Source organism: Oncorhynchus nerka, linkage group LG13 (assembly GCF_034236695.1).
Source record: "Oncorhynchus nerka isolate Pitt River linkage group LG13, Oner_Uvic_2.0, whole genome shotgun sequence".
NCBI lineage: Eukaryota > Metazoa > Chordata > Actinopteri > Salmoniformes > Salmonidae > Oncorhynchus > Oncorhynchus nerka.
The window spans coordinates 63,776,283-63,792,805 of record NC_088408.1 but is presented as its reverse complement, the minus strand read 5'-3'; the positions used below and the strand labels follow the sequence as shown (position 1 = coordinate 63,792,805).

Below are 16,523 nucleotides of genomic sequence, written 5' to 3'. Positions count from 1 at the left end.
TCTGATATTGCACATATAATTTGAGGGGAATAATGGACAAGGACTTTGGACAGTGATCTCCAAGATGACAGGCATTCTGTACCATGTGACTTACAGCCGTCCTACATCACATCTTACATGACCTGTATATCTCTTTACTTTTTTTGCACCTTCCATGACAAGGTGGCTGTTGCACTATGGGACAGGACTGTCTGTACCCTCGGTCTGTGTCTGTATGAATAATAGAGGAACACCAGCAGGCTGATATCTTTGCTGCGTCACCGATGCTGAGGGGAAGAACACAGAGGGGAGGGAAGGGGATGAGAGAGAGGAGCAGCAGGCAGCTGATGAGAGAGAGAGATCTTATAGAAAAACTCTATGCAGCAGATAACGCAGGACTAGCTGACTGACTGAAACAACCATGTTTTCGCCCTGGATCCTTTCCCTTCAGCTCATCCTGTTTCCTCTCTTCTGGAGAGGCATCTATACAAGTAAATACAGATTCTGGATGTTATATGTATCAGCTTTGTAGACAAGTCTTTCTGCTTGGCTGGTTGTGATGTGACCTTGTAGCCAGTGGAACAAGTGTGGCTGAGAGTCTTAGCTGCAGCAGTACATCTGCAAATGTGCATTAGATTTCAGTAACTGCATTGGTATTGGTGTATTCAATATGCTTCTAATCCTTCAGTATTATGTATCAGGAGGACATTGGACCAATAATAGGTTCTGTGGTATGGATCACCAGAGATGCCATTTTTTTCCGTTACTGAGATAATTTTTCATTACTGGTGGTGTGCTGCTGGCAATGACTTTGAAGTGTGTATTGTAAGCACCCTGTGCTTTACATGACTACCCTTTGTGGCAGTTAACTGCTTAAATGTCAGTTGTATGTCATATACAGTGGGCTCCAAAATTACTAGCACAAACAATACTTTTAAAAATATAAACAATATAATTATAGAGATAAACTCAAAATACCAACATGTGAGAAATACTGTACTTTATTAATGTTTCAATGGAACCAACCAAAATCATTCAATTATTTAATTAATACAAAATACATTTCACCAAAATCAAGGTTTCATAATTATTGGCACTCCTCATTTAGTACTTATTGCAACCACCTCTGGCAAGGATAACAGCATGGAGTCTTTTCCTGTAATGTTTGACAAGGTTAAGGAACATATTTGGAGGGATTTTGGACCATTCCTCTATGCAGATCCTCTCCAGATCCTTCACATTCTTGGGTTTGCGCTTATCAACTGCCCTCTTCCACTCAGCCCACAGGTTTTCGATTGGATTGAGATCCGGCTGAGATGGCCATGGCAGGACATTGATTTTGTTGTCACAGAACCATTTCTGTGTTGATCTTGAGGTATGTTTCGGGTCATTGTCTTGTTGGAAAGTCCACCTACGGCCAAGTCCTAGCCTTCTGACAGGCAACCAGATTGTCAGCCAAAATGTCCTGATACTTGGTAGAATTCATTATGCCATCAATCTTAACCAGTGCCCCTGGACCTCTGGAATTAAAACAGCCCCAAAACATCACTGACCCCCCTCCATATTTCACCGTGGGTATGTGGTGCCTCTCCTTGTATACCTCTGTTTCGACGCCAAGATGCTGTATCTGAAACATTCAATTTTGGTCTCATCTGACCTGAGCACCTTCTTCCAGTCATAATTTAAATGACATTTGGCTCCAAGCACTTGTGTCTGCGTCTTGGGGTCAGAAATGTCTTTCTTCTGGCAACCCTTCCAAAGAGCCTGTGGATGTGGAGGTGGCGTCTGATGGTGCGTTTTGAAACCTGGTGACCCCAAGACGCCACCAAAGCCTGCAATTCTTTCACAGTGATTCTTGGGGATTTTGTTGCTTCTCTCACCATCCTCCTCCTGATCCTGGGGGGCAAAATGCATTTGCATCCTCTACCCGTGAGGTTTTCAACTGTTCCATATCTTTTGAATTTTCTAATAACTGCCCTGACAGTGCTCAGTGGTATATTCAATCGTGGATCTTCTTGTAGCCATTACCAGATTAATGAAGGTCTACGACCATCTGTCTCTTTTTGAACTGCTAGTTCTTTTGTTTTCTTCATGGTGTTGGATGACAGCAGGATACTGCATGTGTGTTACCTCATTTTTATACCCTAGTGAAACTGGAAGTGATGTAATGGCTCAATATGACTTAGATAAACTTAAATAAGTGGAATTTAATTTGTGGTTTAATTTTGGTAGATGTTATTTACAATAATCTTTAAGGGTGCCATTAATTGTGAAACCTGGGTTTGGAGGACATTGATTTTTAATTAAATCAATCAATTATTTTTGGTTGGTTCCATTGAAACATTAATAAAGTACAGTATTTCTCACATGTTGGTATTTTGATTTTCTCTCTATAATTATATTGTTTATATTTGTTTGTGCATTGCCAGTCAGGGGTGCCAGCAATTCTGGAGCCACTGTACATTACTGGGTCATTCCACCAAATTGAGTACCTTTTGGGTAGTGTAACTTAGTAAAAAGAAATACCACATGTTCAACTTAATAAAAAACATAATTCATCATCTCAAGAGGTTAAATAAAAAATGACTATAGTATGTGCCTATAAAATGCCAAATAAAGGGTGACCGTAACAGGGTTGACGATTGAATCTTAAATCAGCCATGAATCACCTTGTGATAGGGGTAATGGAAGCTTGTTGTGTGCAACAGTGAGTGACAATGGAATATAAGCTTCACAAAAACATTTTAAATTGCTAAAACATTTCTAGCCTGTTTTCTATATGTAATAGGGTTGACGTGTTATGCTCAACCCACTCAGTTTTCCACCACAAAATGGCCAAAAAGTGATTTCTTTAAACACTATTTCACTATTTGAATGTTTCTTTAGAATTGTCTTTAATTAATGGAATAGTTTCAAAATATTATGAAGGACAGGCGTACACTCACCGGTCAGTTTATTAGGTACACCCATCTGGTTCCGGGTCAGACCACGCTTTGCCACCAGAACAGCCTGAATTCTTATGGGGGATGGATTCTACAAGTCGGAGACGCTCGACAGGCATGTTGGTCAAAGCCGACGTGATGGCATCACAAAGTTGCTCCAGATTGGACATCAGTACACCAACGCTACCAGGATGTACCGTTGACACCAGGTAGGATGGGGTCATGGGCACATGCTGCTCATGCCAAATCCTGACTCTGCTATCAGCCTGACACAACAGGAACCGGGATTCATCGGACCAGGCAATGTTTTTCCACTCCCCAGTTGTCCTGTGTTGGTAATCGTGTGCCCACTGAAGCCACTTCTTCTTGTTTTTAGCTGATAGGAGTGGAACCCTGTGTGGTCGTCTGCTGCAATAGCCCATCTATGACAAGGATTAATGAGTTGTGCGTTCCGAGATGCCGTTCTGCACACCATTGTTGTACTGCGCCGCTATTTGTTTGTTTGTGGCCCACCTATTAGCTTGCAAGATTCTTGCCCTTCTCCTTCGACCTCTTTCATCAACAAGCTGTGTTTGCCCACAGGACTGCCGCTGACTGCATGTTATTCTTTTTTTGTCACATCATTTTCAGGAAACACTAAGACACAGTCGTGTGTGAAAAGCCCAGGAGGGCGGTCGTTTCTGAGATACTGGATCAAGCATGCCTGGCACTGACGATCATAACACGCTCAAAGTCGCTTAGGTCACTAGTTTTGGCCATTCTAATGTTCAATCGGACAGTAGCTGAATGCCTCGATGCCTGTCTGCCTGCTTTATATAGCAATCCACGGCCATGTGACTCACTGCCTGTAGGAGCGATCTATTTTCGGGAATAGGGTGGTGTAACTAATAAATTGGCTGGTGAGTGTAAATGAATCACTAATAAATAAGTAATAATCTTCAGAAATGACTCTGTAAAAGCAACAAAATAACTAATGGCATAACTAGCGCTTTAAAATTATGGTGAAAACTTGGAGAAAAGAAATGTTGAGGTTAAGTGGGTTAAAATCTTCTAAGAAGTCACAGAGGGTGCACAGAGGGACATATCAAAATGCAGAATTTTTGGCAATTTAGCGAGCATTTGTTCATATTAAAAATGTGATTTATTGAATTTTATATGTGGTCTATATTAAATGGCAGAATTATAACAGGCTTTTATAATGCAATATTGGTGCAGGATTTCTACTTAAAATATCAAAGGGATGCAAAATGTACTCTTTTCGTGGATCAACCCTATCCTTAAGTGTTTAGACTACTGAGCTTTGAAAAAATATGTACATACAGTGCCTTCAGAAAGTATTCGCACACCTTAACTATTTCCACATTTTATTGTGTACAGCCTGCCTTTAAAATGTGTGTCTCTGGCCTACACACAATACCCAATAATGTCAAAGTGGAATTGTTTTTATAAATTAATAAAACATGAAAAGCAGACATTGAATATCACTCTGAGCATGGTAAAGTTATTGCACCTTGGATGGTGTATCTGTACACCCAGTCACTACAAAGATACAGGCGTCCTTCATAATTTGGTTGCTGGAGAGGAAAGATACCACAGAGTGAAAAGAAGGAAGCCTGTACAGAATAAAACATATTCCAAAACATGCATCCTGTTTGCAACAAGGCACTAAAGTAAAACCACATTTTATGTCCTGAATAGAAAGCTTTATGTTTGGGACAAATCCAACACAACACATCACTCAGTAATACTCGTCATATCAAACAACATATAATGTTTATGTTCATTTCCCTTATAGCAGAAACAAATCCTCCATTGGCTTTGACTATTCCAGTCACAACAGTCTTTAAGAGTGCAGTCCTGAAAGGTAACTACTACTAGAGTGTTCTTGTTTAGTCACAAGTTTGTGTCGTTGCTGTACACAATTTCTTTGTGTAGTCGTGTAGTGTTACATGCTTAATTCATTCTTCACTCAGTCATCTTGTGATACGTTAGAAAATGTTTTGTCTGAAATTCTGGTATATGTTCATCTGTATGTTTTGTGTAAAGTTTACATATCTATTTTAGCCTTATTATAGGGTTGAACAGATGTCTCATTTTAGCTTCTTTCTTTCTATCTGTTTGAAATCCCACCAAAATTCTAAACACAGGTGACAGTCTGGTTGAAAAAGTTGAAATCTTGAAACCCATCGATTTAGAGCTAGCATGTACCTGGACCGGTAATCCAAACAAATTACCAAACATTACCGGGTACTGGCGAAAAGATGGGAGTGAAATTACTAACTCTCGGCTTACTGTACAATTGGAGAATGAACAATATAATCTCAAAAGAGTGTAAGTATGTATTCATTATTCCATCAGGGATAGAGAATGTAAATCTGAAATGTAACAGCCTGTCATCTACATGTAAATATACAATGGTCTATGGACCCAAATGTTAATTATAGAGGTTGGGAGAATATCTTCAGTATCTACTCTCCAAATTAGGCAGCTATGTATTAGAGGTCTTCTCGGGTCCAAAAACTTGGACTTTGACCTTAACTTACCCGAGGACAATCAGATCTGGACCCGAGAACAGTCAGACCCGAACTCTAATGGACCTGACGACAACCAGACCTAGACCCGTACCCTAACGGGTCCAGGTCTAGACCAAACCCAATTGGACCAGAGTGACAAAAAAAAACATGTTTATCAGCTAAGCTGCTCTTCAGGTTAACAAATAGGTCTTTATATGTTGGCTAGGCCTTCTATAAGTCAATAAATTCAACTTATTAGCGTAAAATAAATATGCTATAGGCTATGCAGAGCGGGTCCATTCAGGTCCACTCGAGTTTATCAGCTGTAGTTACATAGACCCAAGATTAGGTCTGGGACCCGATGACAATCAAACAGGGCCCGACCCGGACCAGAGGGAAAAGTTTGGGTCCCGGGTCAGGTCTCGCCTATTCAGGTTCGGGTGGACCCGTGAAGACCTCTACTATGTATTACTTTGTGCAAATACACTTTTGGTACGTCAGGACTTGGTTATATTTCACTACTGAAGCAGTTAAAATTATACACTTAGCCTCAGTTATATTGTATCCCAGAGTAGTTGGTTCCTTGACTGTAACCAATTCTGGCCCATGGCCAGAGGTCAAGGCCATGCTTTGCCAACATCTTCTAATGATGTGCCTAATTGACATTTGACAGCAAATGTTTCTTAGACTGACAAAACAATTATATTTTCCCAAGACATGTGTAAGTGAAAATGAAGCTATGACTATATATTTGACAGATTCAGAATTACTGGGGATACCCTTGGGAACTACTCATGCATCTTTAGTGATACCGACGAGGCAAAAATTGATTTCAATGTGGCAGGTACAGTATGTTATATGACATAAGTCAATGCATACACCATATTTCACATTCTCTAGTCTCATGCATAGCCATGTATTGCTACAGGCATGTCAAGTTAGGCTGCATGTTCTCTCTCATCCAATACTACACGTATGTTTTTATTAAATAAAAAGTATAGTGACGTGATCATTCACAACATTACAAGGATGCACAGAAATGGACTAAAACCCCATCTGTGCAAGGCCCTGGCAATTTGTATTGAATAATGAATTGTGCCTATAGATAGCATTTTGATCTTGATACTGGTCCCTTTCTTTTCCTCCAGCCCCAGAGATGGATGATAAGAAGGACAAGCCGATTGTTGCGTATGTGGGTGACTCTGTTGCGATGGCCTGTAAAACCAAGCTTCCCCCTAACACTTGGCTTTGGTACAGAGCAAACGGAACCGAGCAGGTGAGAAGGTTGCCCAAATGTAATCAATGTGTAAAGGGAGACGCCATCAACATTAGCTATTAACTACATATTGTAGCCTAAGATGTTTTTATTTCATTCAACTTACAGTTGACCATTAATAAATCATATGTTATTTCATTTGACAGTTATGGCAATTATCAATAGTACAACTTCGCGTTAGAGGCTTCGTGCCATTGTTTTATTTTGGTTTCAGGAACTCATCAATGCAACTACAGACCCCCTTCGTTACAAGATCAGTGTGGATGGAAACACAACTAAGCTCACTGTGATGAACCTGACAGAGGAGGACTCTGGTGTCTATGTCTGCAGTGCCATATATAACATCAAGGCCAGTGTGAGCCGGGTGGAAGTTCGGGTCATCACCTTCATGGAGCCTCTGAAACCCTTCATAGCCATCGTGGCTGAGGTGATCATCCTGGTCCTCCTCATTCTGCTCTATGAGAGGTGGAGCTCACAGAGGAGCAGTCACTCGCCCACAGGTAATAAACATACACACTGCTTTGCATACAGCTCTGTGTAGCACATCGGGATGTGGGGAACTTACTACTCGGCCTGAAGCGTGCCAGCGAACAGCTAGCTTTTCGTGTTTTGCGCGACTGGTAAGACACTTTGGGAGGCGGTCACGTGTCACATGCAAGTCGAATCAGGAGGAAGCGATACTCGCTAAGCAAGCAGCTGTGTATACAGCTTTGCAGTAGCTTTCGGGGCCATTGTTTTATCCTCCATGTACAATGTGTTCTTTATAACATGAAGGTCATCCTTTGTATAAAACTAAACTCACATTTTCTTATTCTCAGAAAATGGGGTGCATGCTGAACCAACACATAAATTGTGAGTATTTTTTAAGCTAATCATACCTTACTCAAGGGAATTGTATTGTTTGACTGATTCTTACAGTGACATTACTTTGCACATGCGGTATCTTTTCAAGACTATGATGTTCTTTTTAACTTCTGCTATTTTAGGACAAGGGAAGGTAATAATGGAATGGATGAGAATACCACAACGAGACAACGAAAGATTTAAACCGATACAGCATCAACAGGGTAAATAAACTATAAGAAATGTTCCTAGTGCTAAGTTTTGTTTTCTGAGTGTCGCTGTAACAATTTCTTATTCATAAATCAATAGCACATTTTTAAAATAAATTCTAAGTAGTTTCATAACCTTACTCAACAAGAAAATGTCTTATGGCAAACTGTTGCAGGAACACCTTTTCCACAAAAACAAGGACATCCTCTACCAAAGACAAAATGTCCCCCTTTCTGAATGTGTCAACTGAGACATATTAGTAAAATATTTGTTTTATTTTTGGGTCAATAATTATAATGCAACAATATATTTTTCTGCATTTTGACATAATTGATCTTTACATTTGTCCATGTTTCAGTCAACATCATACTACCAGTACCTATGAGGTTGTGACAATAGCAGTGATATCTGAGCAGTGTGTTGCTTGGTTCGGTTGGTGAGATCGCTTGAGAGGCCTTCACTTTTGCCTGACAGGATGTACGTGCCTATGGTTTGACATAAATGCCAATGTCTTCTTGTTTGACAAGTCTTCTTATTCTTGCACTCTTCTAGCCTAACTACACTTATCAATTACATATGGTAGTTGGTGTGCAGTGCCTTGTACTTTGACAAACAAGTCAATTCTCTGCTTTGCTGATATAATTAATCCCTTGAAGTCCCCATATGATGTTTATTTTACATTATCTGTCAGTGTTAAAGCAGTGTGCCTTTAATATACATTTTAAAATGCTATATTATTGTTATCCTAACTCAATGAAACTTTCCTGTTGTATGTGAATGGTAAATAAAAATCCTAATGATGAATCATCTTTGTCAGTATCCCTGATAAATGGTTGTGCCAAATACATTTATAATTTATAACTCTCATTTATCTGTGCAGTTTTTCATAGGAGAAAATTAAGCAGAGTGGGCAGAACAAGCAAGGAGGTGGGCAGAGCCAAGGACAAGCCACCGAGATCCTATTTGCGCGTTCTAGCATTTATTTGCATATTTCCGTTAGGGAACTTTGGCAAAGGATCACATCTACAAAACTTATTGCACTCTGTAACAGATTCTAGTTTTGGGAAAAGATAACTAATTGAGATCGGGCTTTTCTTCTTCTATGAGAAAAATCAGCAGAACGCCAGCCCAGTTCCATCTCGCTCCATACTCTCCCACTGGGCTTCCTCTCCTCACCATATTTAGTGAGGGGTGGAAATTCCAACCGGATCCTTCAGATTTATACATCCGTTGAAACATCAGTCTCCTTGTTCCATCTGTGGTTGTGACGTTTGTCCACATTGACTAAGCGACACCTAGTGGCAAACAGCAGAACACCGGAAGCAGGGTTTTCAACAATCACTGAAGCGGGGTACGAGCCAATCTTTCCCCATTGAAACAGCCTGGTATAGAGGTCCTGGATGGCAGGGAGCTCAACCCGTGATGTACTGGGCCGTAGGCACGCACTACCCTCCACAGCGCCTTGCGGTTAGATGCCGAGCAGTTGCCATACCAAAAGGTGATGCAGCCAGTCAAGATGCTCACAATGGTGCCACTGTATAACTTTTTGAATAACTGAGGGGCCCATGCCAAATCTTTTCATCCTCCTGAGGGGGAAGAGGCATTGTTGTGGCCACTTCACAACTATGTTGGTGTGTTTGAACCATGATAGGTCCTTAGTGTTGTGGACACCAATCAACCCTGTATGCAACTGTTTTTACTTTCCACATGAATACATTCTGCCAGATCATACCAGAGATACACACACCGTACATACATATACACTGCACATGTTCAGTGTACATGAATTGACATTTGCCACTGTTGAATCCAGATGGAAACAATTCAACAAAAACACTTATTTCACCCTGCATACACCATCTCTCCATGTCCACCTGACCTGCCCAGTAGGAACCAGACCAGGAGCTTGAGGACCCTGTAATCCAGCCCAACCACAACACCATGCTTCATTTCATACAGATGAATACTGTCTGTCCCCCAGCACAAGTTCTTCCTGGGGTTCACAGCATCCGTCTCATGGACAGGGCCAGGGAGTTGAGCTGGTAACAGAAGAAAGAGAAGTACTGGCCGATAGTGGGACACAAAGAACCTGGCCACATCCTCATGGTTCCAGAAACCTGATGATGTTTTGTTCAAGTTTACAAAATGTTCATTAACAACAGTTGATGTTATTCACAACTAAAATGTATCATTAATAAATGTATTCAAGAGCAGGCAGAAAACAGCTGAATGGTAAAATGAATTAAAAGTTACTGACGCTTAGGGTGGTAAGGAGAATAACACCTGATATTCAAGTAATGACTACACACCATGATACATGGCTTGTGCTCCTGTCCATGTGAATAGACTGGCAATGCCATGAGCTCTCAGGTAGACCTCAATCTGGTCAGTCAGATTCAGTTAAGCCATTTTGTCCCTGCGATACCTATCAGGGACCAGTTGGAACTGGGTGTGGCCATAACAGCCTGGGTCAGGAAACTTGGCTCCTGGGAAAGCAAAGAGAGAAAAATAACCATGTTGAAATAGACACCGACACAAAATACTTTGATACTACTACCACAAACACTAGTGGAAACAATGTGTGTTTGGTTGAGGTGCCCCCTATGAGAATAACAAAGTAAATGACTAAAGCGGAAACAGACCGGTTGCAGGCTGGCGCAAACATATTGATCAATATTACTAGATTAACAACCAAAACTTTGTGACACTCACTTAACATCCAGCTCCAACTCCATTATTACCTGTTAAGATGTTGTTCTCATACTGTCTCCTGAATATGGGAAGCAGGTCTGGGGTAAACTTTAATTAGGAAACTATTCGCACTCAAATGTAGGTCTAATTCCATGCCCAAAAAACAGTTAGCCAAAACCCAGCTTGACGTCAATGTTTGACATATGATAATAGCTAGCTCTCGAAAACCCTGGGCGGCATTCTGCCTTCTCCCTAGAGTCCCAGCCATTACCTTCGCCCACAAGCTATCGCTTGCGACGCGGCTTTCGAAACCTTTCGTCAGCGAGAAAGAATCCTTCAAATAACATTATACACTTATTGAAGTAGTTTTGCACAGATCCATGCATGTTATTCGGTCTTAGTATTAACGATATGGTCGCTTCTAAACACAAGTAATTTTAAAAAATGAATTAATGACTGTAGAGTCAACATTGCGGGCGCCGCCACGGTTGTTGCTAATGACAGTAGGTTCTTCTTCTGTGTGTCTCGTCCAACATCCTCAAACGCGGAATATCGCCTCTATGTGGAGGGTGAAATACTATTCGAGTGAATAATGTCTGGGCCACTGGAAACTGTATGCTATAAATGGAATGGTTATTCTAATCTAAAAGGTTATGTTTACAACATTTTACACCAATCAGGCAACGCACGATTCTGAAAATCGAACCGTTTTGAAACAACGTTTCGATTCTTTCAATACGACTTTGTCCTCAGGGGCAAAGCATACTTCATATCAGGCTAGACTGCTATTCTCCAAACTGAATTTGCACAGCGTGCACTAATGTATAGCTATGCATTTTCGCAGGCACAATGTTTCAGGACAAGTGTTTGTCATCCACGCCCTGCATATCGAATTGATGTAGCTATTCTGAGAATAAACCTAATTGTTTTAATCTTAGTCGTCAGCATTTGTTTAATGACGGAGATGATCATGGGCAAATGTGTCCTCCAGGTGGCACAGTAGTGCCTACTCACCAAGTGGTTGGCATTGTTAGAATGGTTCATTGACGTTTTCCAGTTGACAGTGCTTCACTTTGCGCTGTTCGGCAGACATTTTTATCAAGGCCAGTTCGGGAGCCGAAGTCTACACCCCTTCGTCCGTGATTGGTCAAGTGTAGGGAGTCTTTGTTGTCATTCAACGAACGTTGATTCGTTTTCATGCACATGTTTCCCATAGAGAAATAATGCACCAAACATCTTAGTTATATGTACAATTGCGCGCCTAAGATCTCCTCGGCAAAAACGTCAATATTGACAGATTTCTTGAGTTATTTTAGAGCTACAGATCTGGGAAAGGGTACCAAAAAATGTCTGCAGCACACAGTGGCCTCCATCATTCTTAAATGGAAGAAATGTGGAACCACCAAGACTCTTTCCATAGCTGGCCGCCAGAACAAACTGAGAAATCACAGGAGAAGAACCAGATGGTCACTCTGACAGAGCTCCAGAGTTCCTCTGTGGAGATGGGAGAACCTTCCAGAAGGACAACCATCTCTTCAGATCCCACCAATCAGGCCTTATGGTAGAGCGGCCAGACGGAAGTCACTCCTCAGTAAAAGGTACGACTGCCCTCTTGAAGTTTGCCAAAAGTCATCTAAAGACTCTCAGACCATGAGAAACAAGATTCTCTGGGCTGATGAAACCTGAATGCCAAATGTTACGTCTGGAGGAAACTTGGAACCATCCCTACGGTGAAGCATGGTGGTGGCAGCATCATGCTGTGGGGATGTTTTTCAGCAGCAGGGACTGAGAGACTAGTTAGGATTGAGGGAAAGATGAAAGTAGCAAAGTACAGAGTGATCCTTGATGAAACCTGCTCCAGAGTGCTCAGGACTTCAGACTGTGGTGACGGTTCACCTTCCAACAGGATAACAACCCTAAACACACAGCCAAGACAACACTGGAGTGGCTTCAGGACAAGTCTCTGAATGTCCTTGAGAGACCCAGCCAGATCCCGGACTTGAACCCGATCTAACATCTCTGGAGAGACCTGAAAATAGCTGTGCATCGACTCTCCCCATCCCACCTGACAAAGATTGAGAGGATCTGCAGAGAAGAATGTGAGAAACTCCCCAAATACAAGTGTGCCGAGTTTGTAGTACCATACCCAAGAAGACTCAAGGCTGTAATCGCTGCCAAAGGTGCTTCAACAAAGTACTGAGTAAAGGGTCCGAATACTGATGTACAGTGGGAAGAAAAGTATGTGAACCCTTTAGAATTACCTGGATTTCTGCATAAATTGGTCATAAAAATGTTATCTGGTTTTCATCTAAGTCACAACAATAGGCAAACACAGTCTGCTTAAACTAATAACACACAAACAATTATAATTTTTCATGTCTTTATTGAACACACCGTGGAAACATTCACAGTGCCGGTTGGAAAAAGTATGTGTACCCTTGGATTGGGCATCCAGCCAGGGCGGATTGTGGCAGCTCAGCGCGCTTGGTCTCCGGTGCGCTGTTTCGGCCCAGGGTATCCTGCGCCGGCTCTGCTCACTGTGTCTCTGGTGCGCTGGGACTGGTTAGTTCGTCCTATGCCTGCGCTCCGCCCGTGCCGGTCTAAAGTGGGCATTGAGCCAAATGGAGAGGTGCGAGTGGTAAGCACCAGATCTCCAGTGCTCCCCCACAGCCCGGTTCGACCTGTGCCTGCTAAACCTGGGGCCGGGCTAAAGTGGGAATTCAGCCTGGAGGAGTGGTGCCAAGGCTGCGCACCAGAGCTCCAGTGCTCCCCCACAGCCTGGTTCATCCGGTGCCTCCTCTACACACCAGGCCTCCTGTAGGTCTCCCCAGCCTGGTGGGGGCCCTGTGGCTGCCCCACGCACCAGGCTGTCTCTGCATCTCCTCCCTCCAGCGACGCCCTCCAGTCCGGAGCCTCCAGTGTCGCCCTCCAGTCCGGAGCCTCCAGTGTCGCCCTCCAGTCCGGAGCTTCCAGCGACGCCCTTCAGTCTGGAGCTTCCAGAGGCGCCCTTCAGTCCAGAGCCTCCAGAGGCGCCCTCCAGTCCGGAGCCTCCAGTGTCGCCCTCCAGTCCGGAGCTTCCAGAGGCGCCCTTCAGTCCGGAGCTTCCAGCAACGCTCTTCAGTCCGGAGCCTCCAGAGGTGCCCTTCAGTCCGGAGCTTCTAGTGACGCCCTCCAGTTTAGAGCCTCCAGTGATGCTCTCCAGTCCGGAGCCTCCAGTGTCGCCCTCCAGTCCGGAGCCTCCAGAGGCGCCCTTCAGTCTGGAGCTTCCAGTGACGCTCTTCAGTCCGGGGCCTCCAGAGGCGCCCTTCAGTCCGGAGCTTCCAGCGACGCCCTTCAGTCTGGAGCTTCCAGCGACGCTCTCCAGTCCGGAACCTCCAGTGTCGCCCTCCAGTCCAGAGCCTCCAGAGGCGCCCTCCAGTCCGGAGCCTCCAGCGATGCTCTCCAGTCCGGAGCTCCCAACAAGGGTTCCCAGTCTGGGGCCCACAACGAGGGTGCCCAGTCCGGGGCCCACAACGAGGGTGCCCAGTCCGGGGCCCACAATAAGGGCGCCCAGTCCGGGGCCCGCTACGAGGGTCCCCAGTCCAGGGTCGGCGGCGAGGGTCCCCGCTCTAGAGGGTCTTTACGTCCCTCACCAGAGCCGCCACCGCGGGGAAATGCCCACCCAGACCCTCCCCTATAGGTTCAGGTTTTGCTGCCGGAGTCCGCACCTTTGGGGGTGGGGTACTGTCACGCCCTGACCTTAGAGAGCTTTTTATGTCTCTATTATGGTTTGGTCAGGGTGTGATTTGGGTGGGCATTCTATGTTCTTTTTTCTATGTTTTTGTATTTCTTTGTTTTGGCCGGGTATGGTTCTCAATCAGAACAGGTGTCTATCGTTGTCTCTGATTGGGAACAATACTTAGGTAGCTTTTTCCCCACATGGTTTTTGTGGGTAGTTATTTTCTGTTTAGTGTTTTCTGCACCTGACAGGACTGTTTTGGTTTCATTTATTTCTCTTTGTTATTTTGTTATAGTGTTCAGTTACAATAAAAAGGCATGAAAACTTACCACGCTGCACTTTGGTCCGATTCCTCTTCTTCAGACGACGACTCCCGTTACACTTCAACAGTATCTCAATATCTAATTTCCTTCATTTGCATTGATCTGATAAACACAGGATAGGTGTAGTATTTCATCAAATGAGAGACTTAATTTCAATCAGTAGAGAATGTGAAACACTTTCTTGAAAGAATGTAATTATTCAAGTGTTATAAATACATAATACATGCATTATAAATATTATAATTGTAATATTATAAATACAAGTTCAATCTGTACTTCAATGCACATCTGGTCTGCATTATAAAAACAGAGGAAGAAAGAGGATGTGGCGATAGAGCTGTAAAAGACAGAAAGAGAAAGAGGTATGAACAGAGGAGCAGGGAAGGCAGCATATGATTAATGAATCACAGTGCTACCCTAATATTCTCTCAATTCATCACAATTACATAATAGTGTCTCTAGTGGTGTCTCCTAACCAGCCTTTTGCTCCCAGTCAGTCCAAAGGTTATCTTAAGAGTGGGTAAGGTGGCGATGACAGGACTGGGGGTTGGTTCAGTCAAAACATACCTGCTGACGAGAGACAGATAGAGAGAGATAGCACGTTAAAGCCTTGTTTTTTTACATTTATTCTGACACTGTCAGTCATCGTAATTATCAGGAGGTGAAATGCAAAACTGAAATTGGATCATTAACTCCAGGACTACTACATCTCTATCTGTATTTCAATGTAAAGCATCTCTTTAATAATACTTCCTGTTGACCCGACCAAGTGACCTCTCACCTCTGATCATGCTGTGCCCTCTATGTAGCCAGTTCAGATGCGGGAGGGGTTCACCTAGAGGATTTAGGGAGAAGAGGAGAGAGGGATGAAGTGAAGGAGAGACTTATTGAGAAAAAAAGGTAGTTAAAGAGACATTGTTCAACAGGAATCTATGTGTGTGGCCTCACCTGGTGTCTACACTAAGTGGCTGCAGAGTACTTTATGCGGGAAAACATGCAGACAGATAAAGACAAACAATATAGCATAGTTATAGAAATAATGAAGGGTCTTATATGCTCCATGGTTGGCCCTCTTGCCTATTCTTTGAAGGTGGAAGGAGCCACATTTATACACCTGAGCCTGCTTACTGCACAACACAATCCATCAATCAGATTGATACATTGATAATAGGTTCTCCCAGCCATATGGACGATTCTATTTAATTTCAGAGGAATATTATGATAAATGGACTAGATTGTCTCAAAGGGTCCTTTACAAATAAACACCTTCTGCGCCCCTGCGATATTGAAACCTGCTCTCTGTCTCCCATCGTGCCATGTGGACTTATCCCTTATGCCATAGTTTGCACAATTGTCATTCACATTCAGCCACAACGCTATTGGAAACAGGGCAACAAAGTGTGTTTGTCACCAGAGCATTTTAAAGCATATTATTATTTACCTGTGAATAAATTCCTGGAATTGAGAAAGGATTAAACTATTTACCCATTTAATACCCAGACCTTCATACAAACTTGCTATGCTGAATTCTTGACGCACAATCAAACGTGCTGCTATATGCTGCCATATGCTGCCAGCACGCCCACAGCCATTCTGGGAAATATACCGTGTGCTAGTGAACACGAGCCGTTAGGCTTTTCTCAGAAAGATGTTCTCCTTTTTAAGTTAATTAACGTCCATTTCAATCTTCTTGACTGTCCCTTTTAGCTTGTTTGTTTGTTTTGTTTGTTTGGTTTGTTTGGTTTGTTTTGTTTGTTTTGTTTGTTTTGTAGGCTCGCCTACAATTCTTTTATATCTTTACTGACTAGTTCAAGTATTCCCAGTTTGTCATTTATTGATTTTAACAGATTCCCAGTGGTGAAAAGCTTAAGTCGTCTGTATCCATCGAGGACTCACGTTTTCTTTTGAAGATTGGTTCTCCTTGTTTACTCTCCGTCATGTTTGGGTTTTTGCTTGTTTTCGTAATATTTGTCGATACATTTCTCTAGCCATATGATTTGTTTTGTGTCGTTATCCAGATTGAATGTT

The 16,523-nt window shown here is 42.8% G+C and overlaps 2 protein-coding genes across 5 annotated transcripts in view; one reads left to right on the top strand and one right to left on the bottom strand.

The window, feature by feature from the left end:
- Window positions 1–291: 291 nt before the first annotated feature.
- emb (embigin) lies at window positions 292–8,567 on the top strand. Of its 4 annotated transcripts, none has more exons than XM_029677664.2 (9): window positions 292–470; window positions 4,717–4,785; window positions 5,069–5,252; window positions 6,193–6,278; window positions 6,583–6,710; window positions 6,925–7,210; window positions 7,529–7,562; window positions 7,697–7,777; window positions 8,122–8,567. In XM_029677664.2, the coding sequence occupies exons 1-8, from the start codon at window positions 401–403 to the stop codon at window positions 7,755–7,757; spliced, it is 918 nt and encodes a 305-aa protein (XP_029533524.1). In that variant the 5' UTR covers window positions 292–400; the 3' UTR covers window positions 7,758–7,777; window positions 8,122–8,567. The 4 variants fall into 4 exon arrangements, with proteins under 4 accessions (XP_029533524.1, XP_029533523.1, XP_029533525.1 ...); XM_029677663.2 differs by having other exon boundaries at window positions 7,939–8,567; XM_029677665.2 differs by having other exon boundaries at window positions 4,720–4,785; window positions 7,697–8,567.
- Window positions 8,568–8,720: 153 nt separating this feature from the next.
- LOC115139837 (macrophage receptor MARCO-like) overlaps window positions 8,721–16,523 on the bottom strand; it is a 9,035-nt gene continuing 1,232 nt past the window's right edge. The window contains exons 2-3 of the mRNA XM_065026994.1: window positions 11,469–14,071; window positions 8,721–10,249 (exon numbers count right to left, since the gene is read on the bottom strand). Coding sequence (XP_064883066.1) covers window positions 13,162–14,071 — 910 coding nt within the window. The 3' untranslated portion in view covers window positions 8,721–10,249; window positions 11,469–13,161. The remainder of the gene's footprint in view (window positions 10,250–11,468; window positions 14,072–16,523) is intronic.

Excerpts from the sequence above, each read along its gene's own strand:
- emb (XM_029677664.2), top strand. The coding sequence starts at position 401 with ATGTTTTCGCCCTGGATCCTTTCCCTTCAGCTCATCCTGTTTCCTCTC. Across the intron at positions 471-4,716 it reads CTGGAGAGGCATCTATACAA|CAGAAACAAATCCTCCATTG; the intron begins GTAAATACAGAT and ends TTTCCCTTATAG. Across the intron at positions 7,563-7,696 it reads GCTGAACCAACACATAAATT|GACAAGGGAAGGTAATAATG; the intron begins GTGAGTATTTTT and ends CTGCTATTTTAG.